The sequence below is a fragment of the Lipotes vexillifer genome, unplaced genomic scaffold, assembly GCF_000442215.2.
Source record: "Lipotes vexillifer unplaced genomic scaffold, Lipotes_vexillifer_v1.1 scaffold469, whole genome shotgun sequence".
Taxonomy (NCBI): Eukaryota; Metazoa; Chordata; class Mammalia; order Artiodactyla; family Lipotidae; genus Lipotes; species Lipotes vexillifer.
Genome location: NW_006788006.1, coordinates 2,217,447 through 2,235,644, shown reverse-complemented (window position 1 = coordinate 2,235,644; position 18,198 = coordinate 2,217,447). Strand labels below are relative to the sequence as shown.

The 18,198-nt window shown below is 53.4% G+C and overlaps 1 protein-coding gene across 1 annotated transcript in view; it reads right to left on the bottom strand.

Moving 5' to 3' along the window:
• MYO9B (myosin IXB) overlaps positions 1 to 18,198 on the bottom strand; it is a 72,152-nt gene that overhangs the window by 14,162 nt on the left and 39,792 nt on the right. Inside the window, exons 8-21 of the mRNA XM_007461000.1 lie at positions 17,944 to 18,060; positions 17,452 to 17,586; positions 15,287 to 15,408; positions 13,152 to 13,293; positions 12,274 to 12,478; positions 11,182 to 11,260; positions 8,612 to 8,725; positions 7,126 to 7,165; positions 5,937 to 6,059; positions 4,999 to 5,079; positions 3,069 to 3,179; positions 1,517 to 1,639; positions 362 to 511; positions 112 to 278 (exon numbers count right to left, since the gene is read on the bottom strand). Coding sequence (XP_007461062.1) covers positions 112 to 278; positions 362 to 511; positions 1,517 to 1,639; positions 3,069 to 3,179; positions 4,999 to 5,079; positions 5,937 to 6,059; positions 7,126 to 7,165; positions 8,612 to 8,725; positions 11,182 to 11,260; positions 12,274 to 12,478; positions 13,152 to 13,293; positions 15,287 to 15,408; positions 17,452 to 17,586; positions 17,944 to 18,060 — 1,709 coding nt within the window. The remainder of the gene's footprint in view (positions 1 to 111; positions 279 to 361; positions 512 to 1,516; positions 1,640 to 3,068; positions 3,180 to 4,998; positions 5,080 to 5,936; positions 6,060 to 7,125; positions 7,166 to 8,611; positions 8,726 to 11,181; positions 11,261 to 12,273; positions 12,479 to 13,151; positions 13,294 to 15,286; positions 15,409 to 17,451; positions 17,587 to 17,943; positions 18,061 to 18,198) is intronic.

Here is an 18,198-nt window from a genome sequence, read left to right as displayed (position 1 = left end):
GGCCCAGCCACTCTGCGGTATGTGGGATCTTCCCGGACCGGGGCACGAACCCGTGTCCCCTGCAGTGGCAGGGGGGGGGGGGGGCGGGGGGCTTGGTCCCATCCTGCTCACCTCCTGCGCTGCAGGTGACCCCGGCAGAGGCTCTGCAGGCGGATGATGCTCTGTCTCTGGAGTTGGTAGGCTGCCCGCTGCCGGTAGCCCCTCCACGTGGCCTGGAGGTACACTGCTGCCTGTGTCCTCTCCAGTGCCCGGCGGACGTGGTAGGACCGCCAGCAGGCCTGAGAGTGGATGGGGCATTCAGGGGCTGGGAGGGCGAGTCCCCGGCCACCCCCACCCCAGGCCCCATGGGCCCCCTCAGGACCTGGATGGTGACGGCCGCTCGCCTCATCTGTAGGAAGTGCCTGCGCTCCAGCACCATCCGGAACCAGCTCTGCAGGAGCAGGATCTTCCGCACGACCTCCCGGTGCAGTGTCTCCTGCAGGGCCTGCCGCTCCGTCTCCTTCAGGAAAACCTAGCAGGGAGTGGGCACAGGCGGGGTCAACATGGCCTCCAGAACCCCTGTACTCGGCAGGTCTGCTCAACCCACCCCGGGAGTACGTGAGACCAAGCTGGTGTGCTGGCTGACCTGACCAAGGGGAGTTTTTTTTTTTTTTTTAAATATTGAGATAGAATTCCCAGAACATAAAATTAACCATTTAAAGTGAACAATTCAGTGGCATTTAGTACATTCACCATATTGTGCAGCCATCGCCTGTATGTAGCTCTGAAACATTTCCATCACCCCAAAGGGAAACTCCGTGCCCCTTAGCAGTCATTTCCTAATCCCCCTCCCCCAGCCCCTGGCAACCACTAATCTGCTTTCTGTCTCTATGGATTTACATGTTCTGGACATTTCATATTAGTGAGATCACACAATCTGTGGCCTTTTGTGTCTGACTTCTTTCACTCAGCATGATGTTTTCAAGGTTCATCCACGTAAGCGTGTATCAGGGCTGAATAATACTCCACTCCAAGTGAATGGCCCACGTTTTGTTTGTCTATCATCTGTTGATGGATACATGAATTATTTCTACCTTTTGGCAAGTGACTAGTGCCACTATGAACATACATGTACAAGGATTTGTTTGCACATCTATTTTCAGTTCTTTTGGGTTGATACCTAGGAGTGGAATTGCTGGGCCACATGGTAACTCTATATGATTAACTCGTTGGGGCACTGTGAGGAGACTTGTCACATCTGGTAGAGCCCTGTCGGGGAGCTGCCAGACATTACAAAGGTTACTGACTCATTCCTGAACATCCTGTGCTATGGTGTGATGGTCTGATGCCTGAGCCCCACACCTTAGGTCTGCCCCTCTGCCTTCCAGGAAGAAATAACGTGCTGGGCCCCAAGAAACGCACTTCCTCAGCAGAGCCCCTTATTTCTCAGTGAGTGGCTTGGGCCATGGGAGGACCCTGTGTGTTAGCAGAAGGTGGGGAACAGTTTGCAGCCACCCTGAGGGGTGCAAACACTGACCTTGGTCTTGCCGATTTGGTAGCTCCTCTTGTCTACGTCCATCTTCTCCAGCAGGGCAGAGATAACCTCCCTGCAGGGCTGGGCATTCTTGGGCAACAGTACCTGGAACTGCTCCGTGAAATCCTGGGTGATTTTGGCCGAGAAAGGAAAATCTGCGTGAGTGTTTCTGCCACCCAACAAGAAGACGGGGCTCCAGCAATTCCCTGGTTAAGCCGAGTTTCCGAAGGCAAAACTTGGTTTGATGTGAACAGTACTGACAAAGCTAAAATCTTGGACTTTCTGAAACAGTCTAAAGCTTAAGAAAGACTGTCGCAGACATAGAGCACCGATCTTTCAGTCAGTCAGTGAGTGACCACTGAGGACCTGCTGGGTGCTGGTGGTGTTGGGGGGCAGCCAGGAGATGGAGCTGCTCTTGGGGAGCCCACAGTCTGCCTCATTAGAAGGCTGAACCGTAGCTGGAGGCATGTCCCCACACTGCCCTCGCTTTTCTGGCCTCATTGCACGGCATGCGGGATCTTAGTTCCCCAACCAGAGATAGAACCTGTGCCCCCTGCAGTGGAAGCGTGGCATCCTAACCACTGCACCACCAGGGAAGTCCCAAGGTATGCCCCTTTTAAGTAAACAATTACGCCAAATTTTTAAGAGTGAAGCCATTAATGAGACACACCAGCATTTTCTCCCTTTTCGGTAATTTGCCTTTCCTATTTATGCAGGATCAGAAAGATGATATTCCCATTCTGTAGATGAAAAAGGGAGGCATGCCACAATGAAGCCATGTCCCTGAGGCCATACGGGTAAAGCCTGAATGGGGACCAGGTGCTGCCACCTCTGGTTTCAGGCCCAGTGCTCACTCGAGCACCACACGGTTGCCGCCAGCTCCCAGCATGAGCCAGGGGTTCTCAACCTGGGCCATGTTGACCCCTGGGGACATTCAGTGATACATGGAGACATCTTGGGTTGTCAGAACTCAGGGGAATAGTGTTCCTGGCATCTTGCGGGTGGAGGCCAGGGATGCTGCTCAACACCCAATGGTGCACAGGGCGGCCCTCACCACAGAGCATGACCCAGCCCCAAGTGTCAATGGTGACGTGGTTGAGAAACTGCTGTAATTTGGTCTTCACCAATTTGAGGTTACTGGTGATCTTCTGTGTTTCTAGAAAGCCCCGGGAGTCATCTCTGAAGTCATCACCTCCTTGGGCCTCAGTTTCCATTTTGGGAAAATAGGAAGCAGGGCCCCCTTGCTGCTGATTGACAGAATAAAAGAGTTGGGTATAAACGTGTGTTATTACAAAAGATGCTCAATAAAGGGCCGAGCTGCACAGGGATCTGCTTGTGCAGTTCCCTCTTCCCCACTTGGTTTAACACACCTCTTGCGAGGAACTATGTCCCCCACCATGAGAAAAGAATGATCTGGTACAAATGCCAACAGTGCCTGCCAGCGTGGAGAAACCCTAATGGAAAGTAACCTGCCAGGCTCATGCTCCATAGAAGTGCTCTTTCTGGAGGTGGCTAGTGTCCCAGGCAGCCATACATGTGCACGAGAGCATCCTACCTGGAATGTGTACTTGGCGCTGTAGCCCGACCTCCGGATCCGCACCGTCTCCAGCATGCCTGTGTAGCGCAGCTGCTGCAGCACCAGCTCATCATCGAAACACAGCTCTTTCTGAAACAGGATTGAGCAATCAGGGCAGATGCCTGCAGGTGGCTGGGGACGGGATCCCTGGGAAGAGGTGTCTATTCCCACCTGACTGCCATCCCTCGGGACTCCAGATACGGATGCAGTCAGGGCACACCCGTGGGCTGGGGCTGATCTGGGAATGTCCCCAACCTGGCAGGCGCGGGCACCTGGAGGATCTGTTTTTTTTTTTTTCCTTGCTCCAGACGTGTTTTTTGGAATAAAGACATGGGGCCACTCAGCAGTGATACCTAAGGCATTCATCTCTTCTAGAAAACTTGGCCATCTGATCTGCTCTATTCCCTGTTGTCCGGGAGACAGATGCCACTTCTCACTCCCTCACTCAAGATAATTTGCTGCAAAGAGTTATTTCCTAAAGGCCCCTTTCCAAACCTGTTAAACTCATACCCTGTGCCACGTATCAGGGTGAGTAGTGGGGATTTGGCAGACAGAACACACTGCTGGGCCCCCCGTGGGAGGTGTCACAGGAGAGGGGACCCTGGGCTGAGTCCTGAGGGCCGAGTAGAGGACAGGCGGAGGGGCGCACAGGGAGCAGCTCGGTGAAGGCCCGAAGGAGGAAGGGGAAGCCGAGGGGTGGACAGGGATGCAGGGAGACGCTTGCTGATGGAGGGGTCGGGGTGAGGGGGAGGAGGGGCTGAAATGAGGCTGGATCAGTGAGCTTCCAGCCCAGAGCTCAGGGGCCTTGACTTCATGCTGGTGGGGGTTATTTTAAGTGGATGGAGGGGAGGGAATGGCATGAGGGGAGGGATGTCATGATTGGGTTGTGCGGGGAGGTGGGGGGCTCCTGGTATGCGGTGGGCTCTTGGAGACAAGGGATTCTACTCAATACACTAAAAAGCATAGCATAGCGCCCCCTACAGCAAAGAATGATCTGCAGGCATGGCCCATGTCCAAAGCAGGTGCTGATGGAGTGTTTCCCGAGTTGCCCAAAGCTGAGGCAAAATCCGAATGGGTGGAGAAGACAGGCCTCATTCTGCTGCTGGTGGAAGGTGGGGAAGGGGGACAGAAATCTCTGAGATGCCACTGGGGGACCAGGAATGGGAAGGGAGGGGAGACAGAGTGAGTCCAGGTCCTCGCCTGGGGACGGAAAGCCGTGGCACCTGGCAGGGCCAAGCTGGGCTCTGGACGTTAGCAGAGCGTCCCAGGAGCAGGGGAGAGGCAGGGAAACAGGAAACAGTGGAGACAGAGAGTGTGGGTGAACAGAGTTGCCAGGAGGCACTTGCTCAGAGATCGGTTTGTGCCTGGGAGGGAGCCCAGGTCCCAAATGGCCTCCAGCAAAGTCCCTGAGGGGATGGAGTGGCCGGTGGACCCCTGGGGAGAAGGAAGCCTGGCTGCAAGGGCTGAGCCCGCCACTGTTGGCCCCCACTGGTGCTTTGTCTTTCCAGAAGGTTCAGGATGAGAAGCAGGCTCTGTTGCCTGATTTCAGCCTCTCCCTTCCAGCACATTCTCTGCACTGATTGCCTTTGGGATATATCTGAAGAGCACCCCCGACCTGTCCCCCTTCGGACAGACGTTCTCTGGGGCCCCGCCATGTTCCAGGGGACGTCTCTATTCTTGGCTGGTCACCAGGTTGCCCTTGCTGCCTCCTGCTGACCCCCTCTACCCGCAGCCGGCTACAGCACACGTTTACAGTTCCCGAAACCTGTGTGGACACTTGCTTCCTTGAGGACTCTCCTGACCAACCCTCCCCGCTCCCAGCACCGCCCCCCCCAACAGGAACACCCCTTGCCGAGCCACCAGACCTCGGCTTGGCTTTCACCGCCCCTGAGACGTGGGAGCCCCTCACCTTCTCGGCGTTGGAGCGGATGCAGCGGATGAAGAAGGGCTCTGCCTTCCCCAGCGCCTCCAGGAGCTTATTAAGGGATGTCTGGGGAGAGAGGGGGAAGGTGCTGAGCTGGGACCCCCGAGGACACACTCCTCGGTGGGAGGGGAGCCAGGTCACCTGCCTGTATCGGCGGCGGGGCATCCGTGCTGATGTGGGACATGGGAGGTTGCAGCGGGACATTCTGACCGGAGGCTGTGCTACCCCGGGGAGCCCCCAAGGGAGCTGAGGGGTCCCCATGGCTGAGAGCCACCATCTTCCCAGGGCCCTCCTGCTTCTGTCTCAGTGCGGGGAAGGTGGTGGAACCAGATAGACTCTTTCTGGGATTTAAAACACGGGTCAGCCTCAGAAGGGACCATGGATGCAGTGGCTTTAGTCTCTGGCCTGCTGCTTCCAAAAAGGATTTGTGGTAGTTCCTACATGGGGTAATTAAAAAAAAAAAAAAAGGGCCAGCGGCCATTGGACCCCACTGAAAAAAAGAAAGAAAGTGTCCCTGAGCTTCCTGGCAACCAGGTAAAAAAAGGGAAACATGACCTAAGGACACAGTTTGGTGGTCACATCAACTCACATGCTGATTCATGACTTTTTAACTTGGTGGTTCTCAACCAAGGGTGATTCTGTTACCCCAGGGGAATTTGGCAAGATCTGGAGACTTTTTGGTTGTCGTGACTGGACAACGCTACTGGTATCTGGTGGGTGGAGGCAAGCGATGCTGCTGAGCATCCCACAACTCACAGGATGGCCCCCACCACAGAGAATGACCCAACCCCAAATGTCAAGCTGTGACGAGGTCAGGAACCCCTGGGATAACAGTAGGCTGCCTGTGTTGGGTTTGTTGTGACCCAGCCACGTGAGTGTCAGGCTGAGTTCAGCACCGCCTCTTGCCGCCTTGGGCAACCTACCTGGAACTGGGCGCTGATGCTGGGCGGCTTCTTCTTCTTGTGCAGGTGCAGCAGGGACTTGGTGGTGCGGTCGTGCAGGGTCATACTGATGATAAGTTTCAGGGATTTGGAGTCCAGCAGGTTCTAGGATAGAAACACAGGGTCCGGCCTGCCCTCCCAAAGCCCCAGCGGGCACTGGGAGGCCTCTCGGACATCCCCGGAGCCACAACCTTGCCCCTCCCAGGTGGCAGCTCTGAGGCTCAGTCTTGGGGTTGTGCTGTCAGAGACAGGGTAGGGGCAGGTGGGCCTGGTGGCGGTGACAGGGGGACTGAACCTGGGCTGTGTCCTGTGGGTGGCGCTGCCTCCGGGTGGGCTGGTTACAGCCTCTTGTGGCCAGAGTGCCCAGAAGCCAAGAGCTACAGAGTGCTGGCTTCCTTCCTCGCAGCTCAAGGAATGCCAAGCACCCCGTGTTTCCACGTGCGCTCATCCGGCCAGCCCTCCCTCATGGGCCAACCCTTACTGTCGCTGACGAGGGGGACTAGCGCTGTCCCACCTGTTGGCCAGACTGAGGGGTTGCTTTATACTCTCCGTCTGCACGCTGTACGTAGAGACTAGACAGAGCGTCTGGGTGCACTTGACCCAAGGCCGGCTGCTGGGGTCTTGGCTGCCCGCGGTGCACAGCTGCCCCCTTCCTGACAGGACCACCCTGGCTGAAGGGCCTCCTCTCCCTGGATGCCCACAAGGTGCTGCAGCCATCCCGCCCTCTGGAGGTGGCTCGCAGCTAAAGACCCCTGATGTGGGGATATGACAGAAGGGTCCCATCGCCTCTCGGTGAGATAAGCTCTGTGGTAAACACTCCTGGGCTCCCAGGCTGAGCCCACCTCCTGGCTCAGTCCTGACCCTGCCCAGACTGCTTCCCCCTCCCTCCCCCACTTCGGGTTTCTCCTGGGAGCTCCCCCTTAAACACCACTTGTGCAGAGATCCCCATCACAGGCCCTGCCTCTAGGAAACCCAAACAAAGACACCTCTGTATCATTTCAACAGGAGACACTGTTTTCTAGAGGGGAAGGGGGAGATGATAGGAAAGGGAAGGAATCAAAGAAGCTTGAGAAGTTAAAAGTCACCTCCCGCCCCCCCCCACCCCAGTTTTCCAGAAAAACTTGAGCCAGGCGCTTGCAAGGCAGTGTCAGACGGTGTCGCACGTGTTTACCTTTGGAATGATCTGCTTTTGTTTGATACCTTTACTTTTCCTGTCAAAATATTAAAAATGGTTTTGTGAACAGAAGGAACACGATGTCTGGATCTGGGTTAGTTCAGCAAGCCACACCTTGCGGGTTAGATGGAGTGAGAACAGAGAGAGGAAGAGAGTCCAGAGGCACAAGTGCAACGAGGCCTCCGCCTCGCCGGGGACCTGGTGGGCTCCCCTGCACGTGTGGGGGACTGTTGCTCCTGTGACTGTGCACACCAGCCTCACTGGGCCAGCGGCTGCCCCTGGGGTGGCAGGAGCACCTGGTCTGGGGGCCACTTGGACGTCTGGGAGCAGAAGGGGCGGCTGGTCATCTACAGGGCAGAGCACAGGGCTGGCTATGGAGGAGCTGGGATCTCACAGGACGATGATGGGATGCCCCAAATGGGGTTTCGGGGGATCCCGCAAGGCTCTGACGCCTACCAGGTGTCCCAGCTCTATTTGCTACACGTTGGCAAACATCAAGCCACTCCACAGAGACCCTTCCGCCCCCGCCCCGGCAGCAGGGCAGGGGTCTATCTCGCAAAGAACTGAGATGGGGCCTGGGTAGGGGAGTCTGGACTCGAACTGGCAGAAGGTTAAAAATGAAAGCTGATCTTTTGGCCAAGGGAGGGGGGATGACCCCTACACTCTTAGACACTTTATGGAATCTTGCAGAGGAAAGATTTTTAAAAAAATTGCAGCTTGGTCTGTTTTGAAGACCCACTGAGGAAATGGTTCCCCACAGATTTGCAAGATGCTCGGCTGTGAGGTTGTCTGTGTGTCAGGTTTCATGTTAATCCCGGTGGGGGGGAATAAGGCATAATAAAAATGACTTTGCAAACAGGCTCCACGGCAGGCACAAGCTTTGCTCTCTGCTGGCCTGAGCCCCGAGCGGTTGCTTGTGCCCATTGGTTGAGGCTGCTGCCCAGCTGGTATGTGGGTATGAAAATCATCACCCCTGCTTTGCAAACAGAGGCCAAATGCTCAGAGCACTCAGGTCATGCAGTGAGTTAGTGGGAGGTCCAAACCTAGTCTATGTCACGCCCCCAAAGCAGGGTCATGGGATGCGCGGAGGACCGCAAAATTGCACACCCTGCTTCTGATGGCTTCTTTATAAGCTCACGGTGGCAAAGGTGGGGGTGGGGCGAGGGGAAGCAAGATTTGCTCTGCACATTTGGGGGCAGAAAATCAGATGCTTCGTGGGGGAGCATTCCTGTGAAGCTGTGCTGGGCACTGGGGAGCTGGCAAGGATTTGGGTCACAGCGCAGACACCAGGGAGGGAGTATTACGAGGACCACTTAGCGACGGCTGGTGTGAGAACAGAACCACAAGACAGCGCAGCGTTTAGAGCGGCTGATTCAGTGTCACAGGAAGCCCACGTGGGCCGGGCCGGGGGGTCCGGAGCGGGGAGGCGGTCGTTGCACTTGTGGGGGAGCGGGGGGTGCCCACAGCCTCAGGGGGGACTCACAGGATGAAGGTGCGGGGTTTCTGGAGCCGACTGAGGGACTGGAGAAGCCTACGGGGGTCGTCACCCTGCCAGGGCAATCCTTTGATGGTCTTGATGATTTGGTCATGCAAATCGCTGGGTTGGGGGGAGGGGTGCAGTGATAGAGAGAAGACCAAGTTAGAGCAGCGGGCCCGCCACCTCAGGGTCCCTGGCACGGTCGGGACCGTCCTCAGGCCACTGGAGCCAAAACATGCAGCTGGGGGAAGCCTGAACACTGCTGCCACTCCCTCCTGCACCAAGAAGAGGGGTTCAGCCGGGAGCAGCAGCCCACCCCAAGGAGGCTCCGCCCTCCAGGGAGGCAGGGGCCTGGGGCCACTTCCGGCTGAACAGAGTTTGCAACATGGCATCTCGGATCGCTGGAAAAGGCCTCATGTTTAAGAGACTTTTGGTCTGTAAAAAGTATCAAGCGGCTACTGAAAACAGAAGACCGGGGAGGTCTCTGTGGGAAGCAGCAGATTAGTTTCTCCTGATGGTTCTGTGGGCTGCCTCCTCGTGGGCTTCAAGAAATGCCTTGGGAAGAACAAATTGGAATTCACACACGGATTATCCACCTGGGGCGATGCCACCCCCTGCCCTCCATCCCCCACGCTTGGCTGTCCTGACTGGGGGAGGGGGCACTACTGGCACCTGGAGGGTGGAGGCCAGGGATGCCTCTCAATTCCTTGCAGTGCACAGGACGGCCCTACCACAGGGTGACCCAGCAGAGTGCCAAGGGTGAGAAGCCCTAGTTGAAGATCCTTACCCCCCCGAATTCAACCTTATTAGCTCTCTTTTGTTCAGTCGCTGTGGGTTCAGGGCTGAGCATACATTTTAGGTGTGAGAACGAGAATGGCTTAGAGACAAAAATTGAATGCTCTGAAAATGGACATTTGCGAAAAATGTCTAGATGACAGGTGTTTTGGATAGAACTTCTAGAAAAGAGGTGGTGATGGCTGCAGGATGAGCTGGGACTTCCTCTCTTTTGTAGAAATTCCTCGTTCCAGTTATTTAAAATACATGTTTAAGCTCTGAGCAGTTGGCCTGGGAAGACCCCGATCGGCAGCCCCTTGTCTGTGTTCCATGCACCATGCCCAGGGCCGGAATGGCCACACTTACCTCTGCTCCCTCACCCTCCAGGGAGGCACAGAGCAAAGACAACAGAGGGGTCACGTTTCACCTCCACACCCTGAGCGGTCAGTGCAGCGGCCAGAGCTCCTGATGACAACGAGGCCCTTGGCTTAAGCCCACACCTCCCTGACATGGCCAAAGCTGGCGAGAGTGCCCCTCAGCTCGCCGATCCCCCTCTTGCTCTGGATGCTGCGCTGAGCACCTCGGATGACGGCTCCTCTGGGCGTGCCTCCCTGGTCTTGGGTTCGAAGGCCCTTGCTTCTACTTACTTCTTGCTTTCATAGAAAGCAATGATGTCCTCAAAAGCGTTAATATCGAACTCCTCAGAGCCGTCAAATGAGAAATCTAGCATTGAGCAGCTGAAAGGGAGAATCTGTATAAACTAAATGCGCTCTTGGGGCAGGATTCACAGCCCGGGGGCCAGGCCCTGGGGAGACCAAGTGGGTCAGGGGCCACTTTCAAATACTGGGACGTGGACTTTTTTTTCTCTTGCCTCCTTTCGGGTGAAAAAGCTGATTTAAAAATGCACCTTTTTAAAAGCAGGAAAATGACACGCTGCTTTCAGACAAACGACATGGGGTCACTTACCTAGGTGCTAGCTCTACCTCCACACATATGTGTTTGTGAATCTCCTGAGGGAGTTTTTATTATAAAGTGTTCAAAAATAAAATGACTTTTTCATGTTTTGAAATTTAGTGACTCGCTCCTGGGGAATTTGTTGAGTCTTGAGAAAGAGGCTGGGGACTCAGCTGCCCCAGGGCCTTTGCACATGTTGCCCCCATGGCTAGCACACCTTGCCTGCCTTGTCTGGCCCAAGTGGTCCCTTCTCAATGTAGCCTGCCTCTCTCAGGCTGCCAGAAGGGTCCCTCCCCTGGCTTTGTCATGGCCTCAGATGTCTGTCCAGTGTAGCCTTTTTAAATCCTGGAAGCACAATCCTGCTCACTTTTACACTCAGTAGCAACTGGGGTATGTGGAGGACCCTTGGCCATTGCTAGGTGGCCACAAGACACCCTTATAGGCAACGGTGCATCTGTGTTTCTGACTGAGAGTGAAGGAACTTAGCTGATCGGCTTTCGGAACACCCCAGGCTGGCTAAGGGTGGAAGTGCTCTTAAATCAAGCTTGTTGCTCTGTGAGACCAGCAGCCCTTTGGCCCCAACCGCCAACGGTCATGACCGGCCATGAAAAGCGCCTTTGTAAACTGAGCCGCCCACATCCCCCTAACGCAGATGATGCACGAGGCCTGCCTCGCAGAAATGCGGCCACCAGATGCCGTTACTTCTGGGTCTTTCTGGTTCAAGCGGCTGCTGTGTTCCTTATTCTGGTCAACCCCGACCTGGGTTCAGAGTGTCGGGTTTCTGGCGCCATTTTAAACAATGCCGCTGACTACTGGCTTCACTTGGGATAAATCAAGGTCTCGCTCACCGGTACACTTTTTCCGATGGGGTGCTGGCTCCTCTCTGCAGCTCTCCCAGGTGACCTCGGGCACCAGAGCTGCCCAGACCTGCTGGGGACACAGAGCAGATGAAGTTTGGGGGGTGGGGGTCGCTTGTAGCTGAAGGGCTTTGTAACTTTTCCATGGAGGCTGTGATCCTGACTTGAGCCCGTTTAAAAAAAAAAAAAAAAAAAGGGCCTGACACTCAAATTTGGGCAGAATGGGGAACCGTGAAATGTTCCATTCCCCACAAAACAGCACCATCTATTTCCTACTTCTCATAAAGGCTTTAACCTTTTGGTCCTCCTTTAATCGACACCCTTCCTAAAATGGCATGCTGTGGTTGGTATCTCGAGCTGAGTGACCCTGGCGGAGCCACTCAGCTCTTCTGGGCCTCAGGTTATCCTCACAGAAAAGTGGTGACACACCTTCCTGCCTTGTGCGGATGACGTTAAATTATACACCCCGCTACAGACTTTCCGTTTGGGATGATAAAAGACCTTGGGAGCTAATTTACAACAGCCAAGGCATGAAAGCAACCTAAATGTCCATCAACAGATGAGTGGATAAAGAAGATATGGTATATTTATACAATGGAATATTACTCAGCCATAAAAAAGAATGAAACAATGCCATTTGCAGAACATGGATGGACCTAGAAATTATCATACTAAATGAAGTGAGTCAGACAGAGAAAGACAAATTTTATATGCTATCACTTATAAGTCGCATCTGAAAAATAGTACAAATGAACTTACTTACTAAACAGACTCAGAGACATAGAAAACAAACCTATGGTTACCAAAGGAAAAGGGTGGCAGGAGGGATAAATTAGGAGTCTGGGATTAGCAGATACAAACTATTATATATAAAATAAACAATAAAGTCCTACTGTATAGCACTGGAAACTATATTCAATATCCTGTAATAAACTATAATGGAAAAGAAAAAAAAAAGTTTGGGGAGCCAGATAGAAGTGCTGGTTGTACAACCTTGGGAATGTGCTAAATGAAATGAAAATTTACACTTTGCAATGGACTATGAGTGTCCTCTTCTCAACAGTGACCTGGGGACCCTCCTACCTGCAGCCTTTTCAGCCCTCTCGGCTCGCAGGCGCCCGGCCTCCCGGAGCACGGCCATGGCCTGGATGGCAGCCCGGAGCACCGCCCAGCGGAACACGGCCACAGGGTCCATGCCGATGAGCTCACGAACGTAGGAGCTGTCGCTGCCCCGCAGGAGGGCCACTATGTCCGGCCGCATGTAGTCCATATTCTTCTCCCGGAAGTCCTGGTGGGGGGTGGCAGGAGGGATGATGGAGGCGGGCGGTCCCTTGCCAGTGCCGGCCGAGGCCTTGGGGGCCAGCACGGGAAGGACTAGTGGGCAGTGCATCTCAACAACAGAGAGGTGGCTCCTGCCGTGGAGCCCTCGACAGTACAGCCAGGGGTTTGACACTGGGCCCGAGAGCCCTGGAACCTCGCCCAGCAAAAGCAATAAAGAGGAGAGACAGGGCTTCCCTGGTGGCGCAGGGGTTAAGAATCCGCCTGCCAATGCAGGGGACACGGGTTCGAGCCCTGGTCCAGGAAAACTCCACATGCCGCGGAGCAACTAGGCCCGTGCGCCACAACTATTGAGCCTGCGCTCTAGAGCCCACGAGCCGCAACTACTGAAGCCTGTGCGCCTAGAGCCCATGCTCCGCAACAAGAGAAGCCACCGCAATGAGAAGCCCGCACACTGCAACCCACAGTAGCCCTCACTCGCCTCAACTAGAGAGAGCCTGTGTGCAGCAACGAAGACCCAATGCAGCCAAAAATTAAATAAATAAATAAATGTATAAAAAAAAAAAGAGGAGGGACAGAGCAAGTGCCAGAGGGGAGGGGCCTCCAGGGTACCCACGCAGTCCCCTTCCCGCCTCCCAGGCAGAGCGTGACTTGACTGATGATGCCAGCGGATGGCTGCGTACCTTGATCTGATATTTCACTTTCCCTGCGAAGTGCTGAATGATGAACGCCGGCTCCATGACGGGGGTGCCGAGGAAGTATCTGTTGTCCTCATGCTGCTGTTTGAACTTGGCCAGCAGGGTCTGGCTCGTGGCGTGGGGAAAGCTAGGAAGAGGATGTAAGACCTTTAACTGCAGGAACTGCGGCCGGTCACCCACTCTGTGCTGCAGGTCGCGGGCCCTCCGTGGATGAGGTGGGCCGGTGCTTGGGCTCCTGCAGGCTGAGCACGGGGCCGAGGGCCGGGAAACTGCCACCTGGCTTGAAGAGGCCGCGAGCAAAGTGATGCACTTGGGGCTGCGGAGCAAACTTGGAAGAGGCAGAGCAGCCCAGTGCTCACGCGAACGTGCGGTCCAGGCAAGACTGGGACCTGGGCCTACCATGGGCAGCTCCTGGAATAATCCCAGGACGGGGTGACTTCTGGTCTCAGGTCCATCTGCCCTTGGGTGCTGTGTCTTGGAGTGGGTCTTGCCCGTGTTCCTCTGTTAGACGGAGGGGCCGGGAGAACAGGATGAAGCAGGGAGGGGGGCTGGGGGCAGAATAAGGGAGCCGTTGTACCTGGCTATTTTGGCCTCCCAGGAAGGAAATGCCACAGCCAGCTTTGGCATCCCCAGCCTCTGCCCAGCCTCACCGCAAAACACAGGCAGGAAGACGTGCCTCCAAATCCCCGATGCCTGGCTCCATGGCTTAACAGGGGGCAGAGGAGGACATTCTCTGTAGCTACAAGGCACGTCATTGCCAGGGCCAGGGTGTGGAGCGAGAGAGATCCATTCACTCAGTTGTGGAAATAAATAACATTTTAACACACTATTTTAGAAAATTCAATTCAAGCCTTCTCTGCCCCTGCCCCCATTCCCCCAACTCCATGAACTAAAATAGCAAGACTTTCTTTTTTTTTTTTTTTTTTTTTTTTTTTAAATAGCAAGATTTTCAACTAAGACAAATCTGACCCTGCTCAGCCCTGCCCTGTCTTGCACACTTCCCCCAGATTCGGCTCTGGGAGTTTCCTGGGAGTGATGATTTAGCCCTTCCTAGCACCCTGCCTCTTCCCTTGTCTGAACATTCTCTCCGCAGATCCCGGCCTAGGATGGATGTGTCCTGTCTTGGACGAGACTTGGTCTGAGACAGGAGGTACGCCTGATTCACACCAGCCCTGAGGGGACTTCAGCAGCAAACAAGGGGCCTGATAAAGTGGTTGATAAAAAGACTGTCCACATCCGGACCCCCAGAACCTGTGAATGTGACCTTAGATGTAATCAAGTTAAGATGAGGTCATCAGGGGGAAATTCCCTGGCAGTCCAGTGGTTAGGTCTCGGAGCTTTCACTACTGAGGGCCCGGGGTTCAACCCCTGGTCGGGGAACTAAGGTCCCACAAGCTGCGTGGTGGTATGGCCAAAAAAAAAAAAAAAAAAAAAGGGAGGTCATTAGGGTTGGCACTAATCTAATAGGACTGGAGTCCTTATAAGAGGGGATGAGACAGAAAGAGAGAAGATGATGTGACTACAGAGGCAGAGATTGATTGGAGTGATACAGCCACAAGCCAAGAACACCTGGATCCCCAGAAGCTGGAAGATGCAACTTCCCACACTTTGATTTCAGCCCACCAATACTGATTTTGGACTTCTAGTCTCCAGAACTGTGAGAGAATACATTTCTGTTGGTTTAGGCTGTCTGCGATTTCAGGAGCTCTGGCTGGGTGACCAAGCATGAAGCACCTTAAAAATACTTTCTCCAGCCTTCATCGTGTCCTGTGGACAAGGGGCGGCAGGCTTGGTGGAGAGTCTCGCATCTGGGCCCGATTCCATGCCCTGCCCTTTTCAAGGACGCACCAAGCCCATGCCCAGTTTCTAGATTCAGGTCGCCCAATACTTTCCCGAGGACTCCCAGGAGGGTGTGTTTCCAAGTTCATAGCTATCTTGAGTGTTAATATTTCTGTGGTGGATGGTACTGTGTTTTGCAAACGTGAGGTCAGGATTTGTGGCCGCGTGAGTCTGAGCAACTTGGAAGTTCTTGGGATGGTATGGATTTGGGGTAAGGCTCTGGGGCTGCAGAGCCGGAATGGTGCCCGGGTCTGCGGACACACTGGGCCGTGGACACTAACTTGCTCTCTTCATCCAGGAGATAGAAGAGGCCGGTGGGCTTCTTGCTGATCAGATGGATGCAGCCAACGTTGTCTGTGTAGTCGATGTTGTGCCACGAGATCCCTTCGCTCTGGTACTCCTCCTGTAGGGTTCGAGGGGTATCCGGTAAGTTCATCATTTCATGGACGTGTTAATATTTATGTAGCACACGTCATATAAAAAACATATTTTATTTACACATGCTTGTACATATTTAAATATAAATGTGCAAATAACATAGAATGCACATTAAGCTACCAATAGGAATATAACAATAAAAATATAAAATTATTCAATAAATGAACAGTTAGCCACAGGAATGCACATTGTCAAACATCTACAGTAGGTCCCCTATGTACGAACCTTCAAGTTGCGAACTTGCAAAGATGCAAACGTGCATTTGCATGTCCAATCACTTAAGTTAGTTCACGTGTCTGGCGTACATTGTCACATGCGTGCGTCCTCTACAAGTGGTTGTGCAGCTTGCCCTCTGTCTCCCATTGCTGAGGATCCTTCAGCTCTACCATCTCCCACCTCCTCTCCCTCCTCCAGTCAGTAAGCCTTCTTTCCTGTTCGCTCGATGCCAGCCTCTGTATGCCAGCTGTGGTACTGTACTACTGTACTTTTCAAGGTACTGTACTGTAAGATTAAAAATGTTTTATTTTTTTGTGTTTTTTTTAAAAATTAATTTATTTATTTTTGGCTGCATTGGGTCTTCGTTGCTGTGCACGGGGCTTTCTCTAGTTGCAATGAGCGGGGGCTACTCTTCGGTGCGGTGTGCAGGCTTCTCATTGCGGTGGCTTCTCTTGTTGCGGAGCATGGGCTCTAGGCGCGCGGGCTTCAGTAGCTGTGGCACGTGGGCTCAGTAGTTGTGGCTCGTGGGCTCCAGAGCACAGGCTCGGTAGTTGTGGCGCACAGGCTTAGTTGCTCCACGGCATGTGGGATCTTCCCAGACCAGGGCTCGAACCCGTGTCCCCTATATTGGCATGTGGATTCTTAACCACTGCGCCACCAGGGAAGTCCCTGTTTGTTTGTTTTTTATATATTATTTGTGTGAAAAGTATTATAAACCTATTACAGTACAGTACTATATAGCCAATGGTGTTAGTTGCATACCTAGGCTAACTTTGTTGGACTTAACGAACAAATTGTACTTACAAACTCGCCCTCGGAATGGGGATTTACTGTATCACAGCAAAGTGCTGAAAATCACACGTAAACCCCCCCGAGGGGTCAGCAAGCTTTCTCTGTAAAGGGCCAGATGGTAAATATGTTAGGCTTTACAAGTTAGATGGTGTCCACACGATGACTCAGCTTTGCTGTTGTAGCGTGAAAGCAGCCACAGACGCTATGTCAACAAATGAGCGTGGCCACGTGCCAATAACTTTGGGTGGCCCCTGCTCTGGAACTGCAATGTCCGATAGTCATATAATGTGAGAGACCCATGTCATTTCGAATTTCTAACAGCCATGTTTAAAAATGTGAAAAGAAACAGGTGAAGTTACTTTAACAATATACTTAATTTAACCCAACATACCCAAGGTGTATGATGTATGTCAACACGTAATTGACATAAAAAATTACCAACAAGGCATTTTACATTCCCTTTTTGCCCCCAAGCTATGTCTTTGCAATCCGCTATGTATTTTGCATTTCCTGCACAACTCAATTCGGACCAGCCATATTTCAAGTGAGAAATGTGACTTTCAGCCAAAAGACGTAATAGTAAAATTAGCTAAACATCTCTATAAACCCATCAGTCTTCTTTCCCCATCAGAATCAATCATGGGAAGGATGATACTTGGGTAAAGACGGCTGGTTATTTCTCAGTGTGAAGACGCATAAGACAGGATATCTTTATTGTTGACTGAAGCAAATCCTTACAAGGCAACTCAGTTTCTCTCCCACCAAAAGGACTTTCATGTCTGAGCAGAGAGAAGGTACAAAATTGAGCTGTGGCCCCAAATATCCCTGCCGTTTGCCTCATCCTGGGCTGGGTGGGAATGTTCCCAGACTCTCCCTTTTTTTTGCAGAGAAAAATTCTGGGGCGGGTTTGATGACAAACCAGGTCCCAAGGGAGATCCCGGTTCTGGCTCATTCTTTTCCTCCTTGGGTGGGATGGGCGGATAAGACGATATTTCCTTACCTGCTCCAGTTTGAAAATGTGCTGGTTGAAGTAATACTGGAGCTGCTCGTTGGCGTAGTTGATACAGAACTGTTCAAAACTGTTCCTCTCAAAGTCTTCAAACCCGAAGATGTCGAGGACCCCAATGGACAAGCACTTGGGGAGACAGAGAGAATGGTTATTACTGGTGGGCCCTCCCTCAGGAGCAACCTGTCTGCTGGTGAGGGCCTTAGAACCCGTAATATTAAACAAGGAGCCCTGTGGTTTTTTGATTTTTGGTTTTTGTTTTGTTTTGGGCCATGCTGCATGGCATGCAGGATATTAGATCCTCGATCAGGGATTGAACTGGTACCCCCTGCAGTGGAAGCCCGGAGTCCTGTGTTTTCATTCTGTGCTGGGCCCTGAGAATCACATCCCGTTGGTTCCCTGGCCCTGCCCTGGGAAGAACTGGCCTGTGCCCGACCGACTGCAGCTGATGTCATGGGTTGCCTGCCGAGGGTGTGTGGTCCTCACCGAGACGGACTCTTCCATGTCCTTCTTGTTGAGGAGGGCGTGGTTGATGCGCAGCACGATCCAATCAAACAGGGCGCTGTATAGTGACTTGGCCATGGAGTCGCGGGCGGTGATGGCCTGTGGGTACAGAGGGGGTGTCACACCTTGGCGGGTCAGGCCCTGAGGTCTGTATGCACAGGTGGGGAGACTGAAGTGGTGACTTGAAACACCCAACTCATCTGACAAGCCCCCTTCTCACTTTGCACGCTGTCCCGT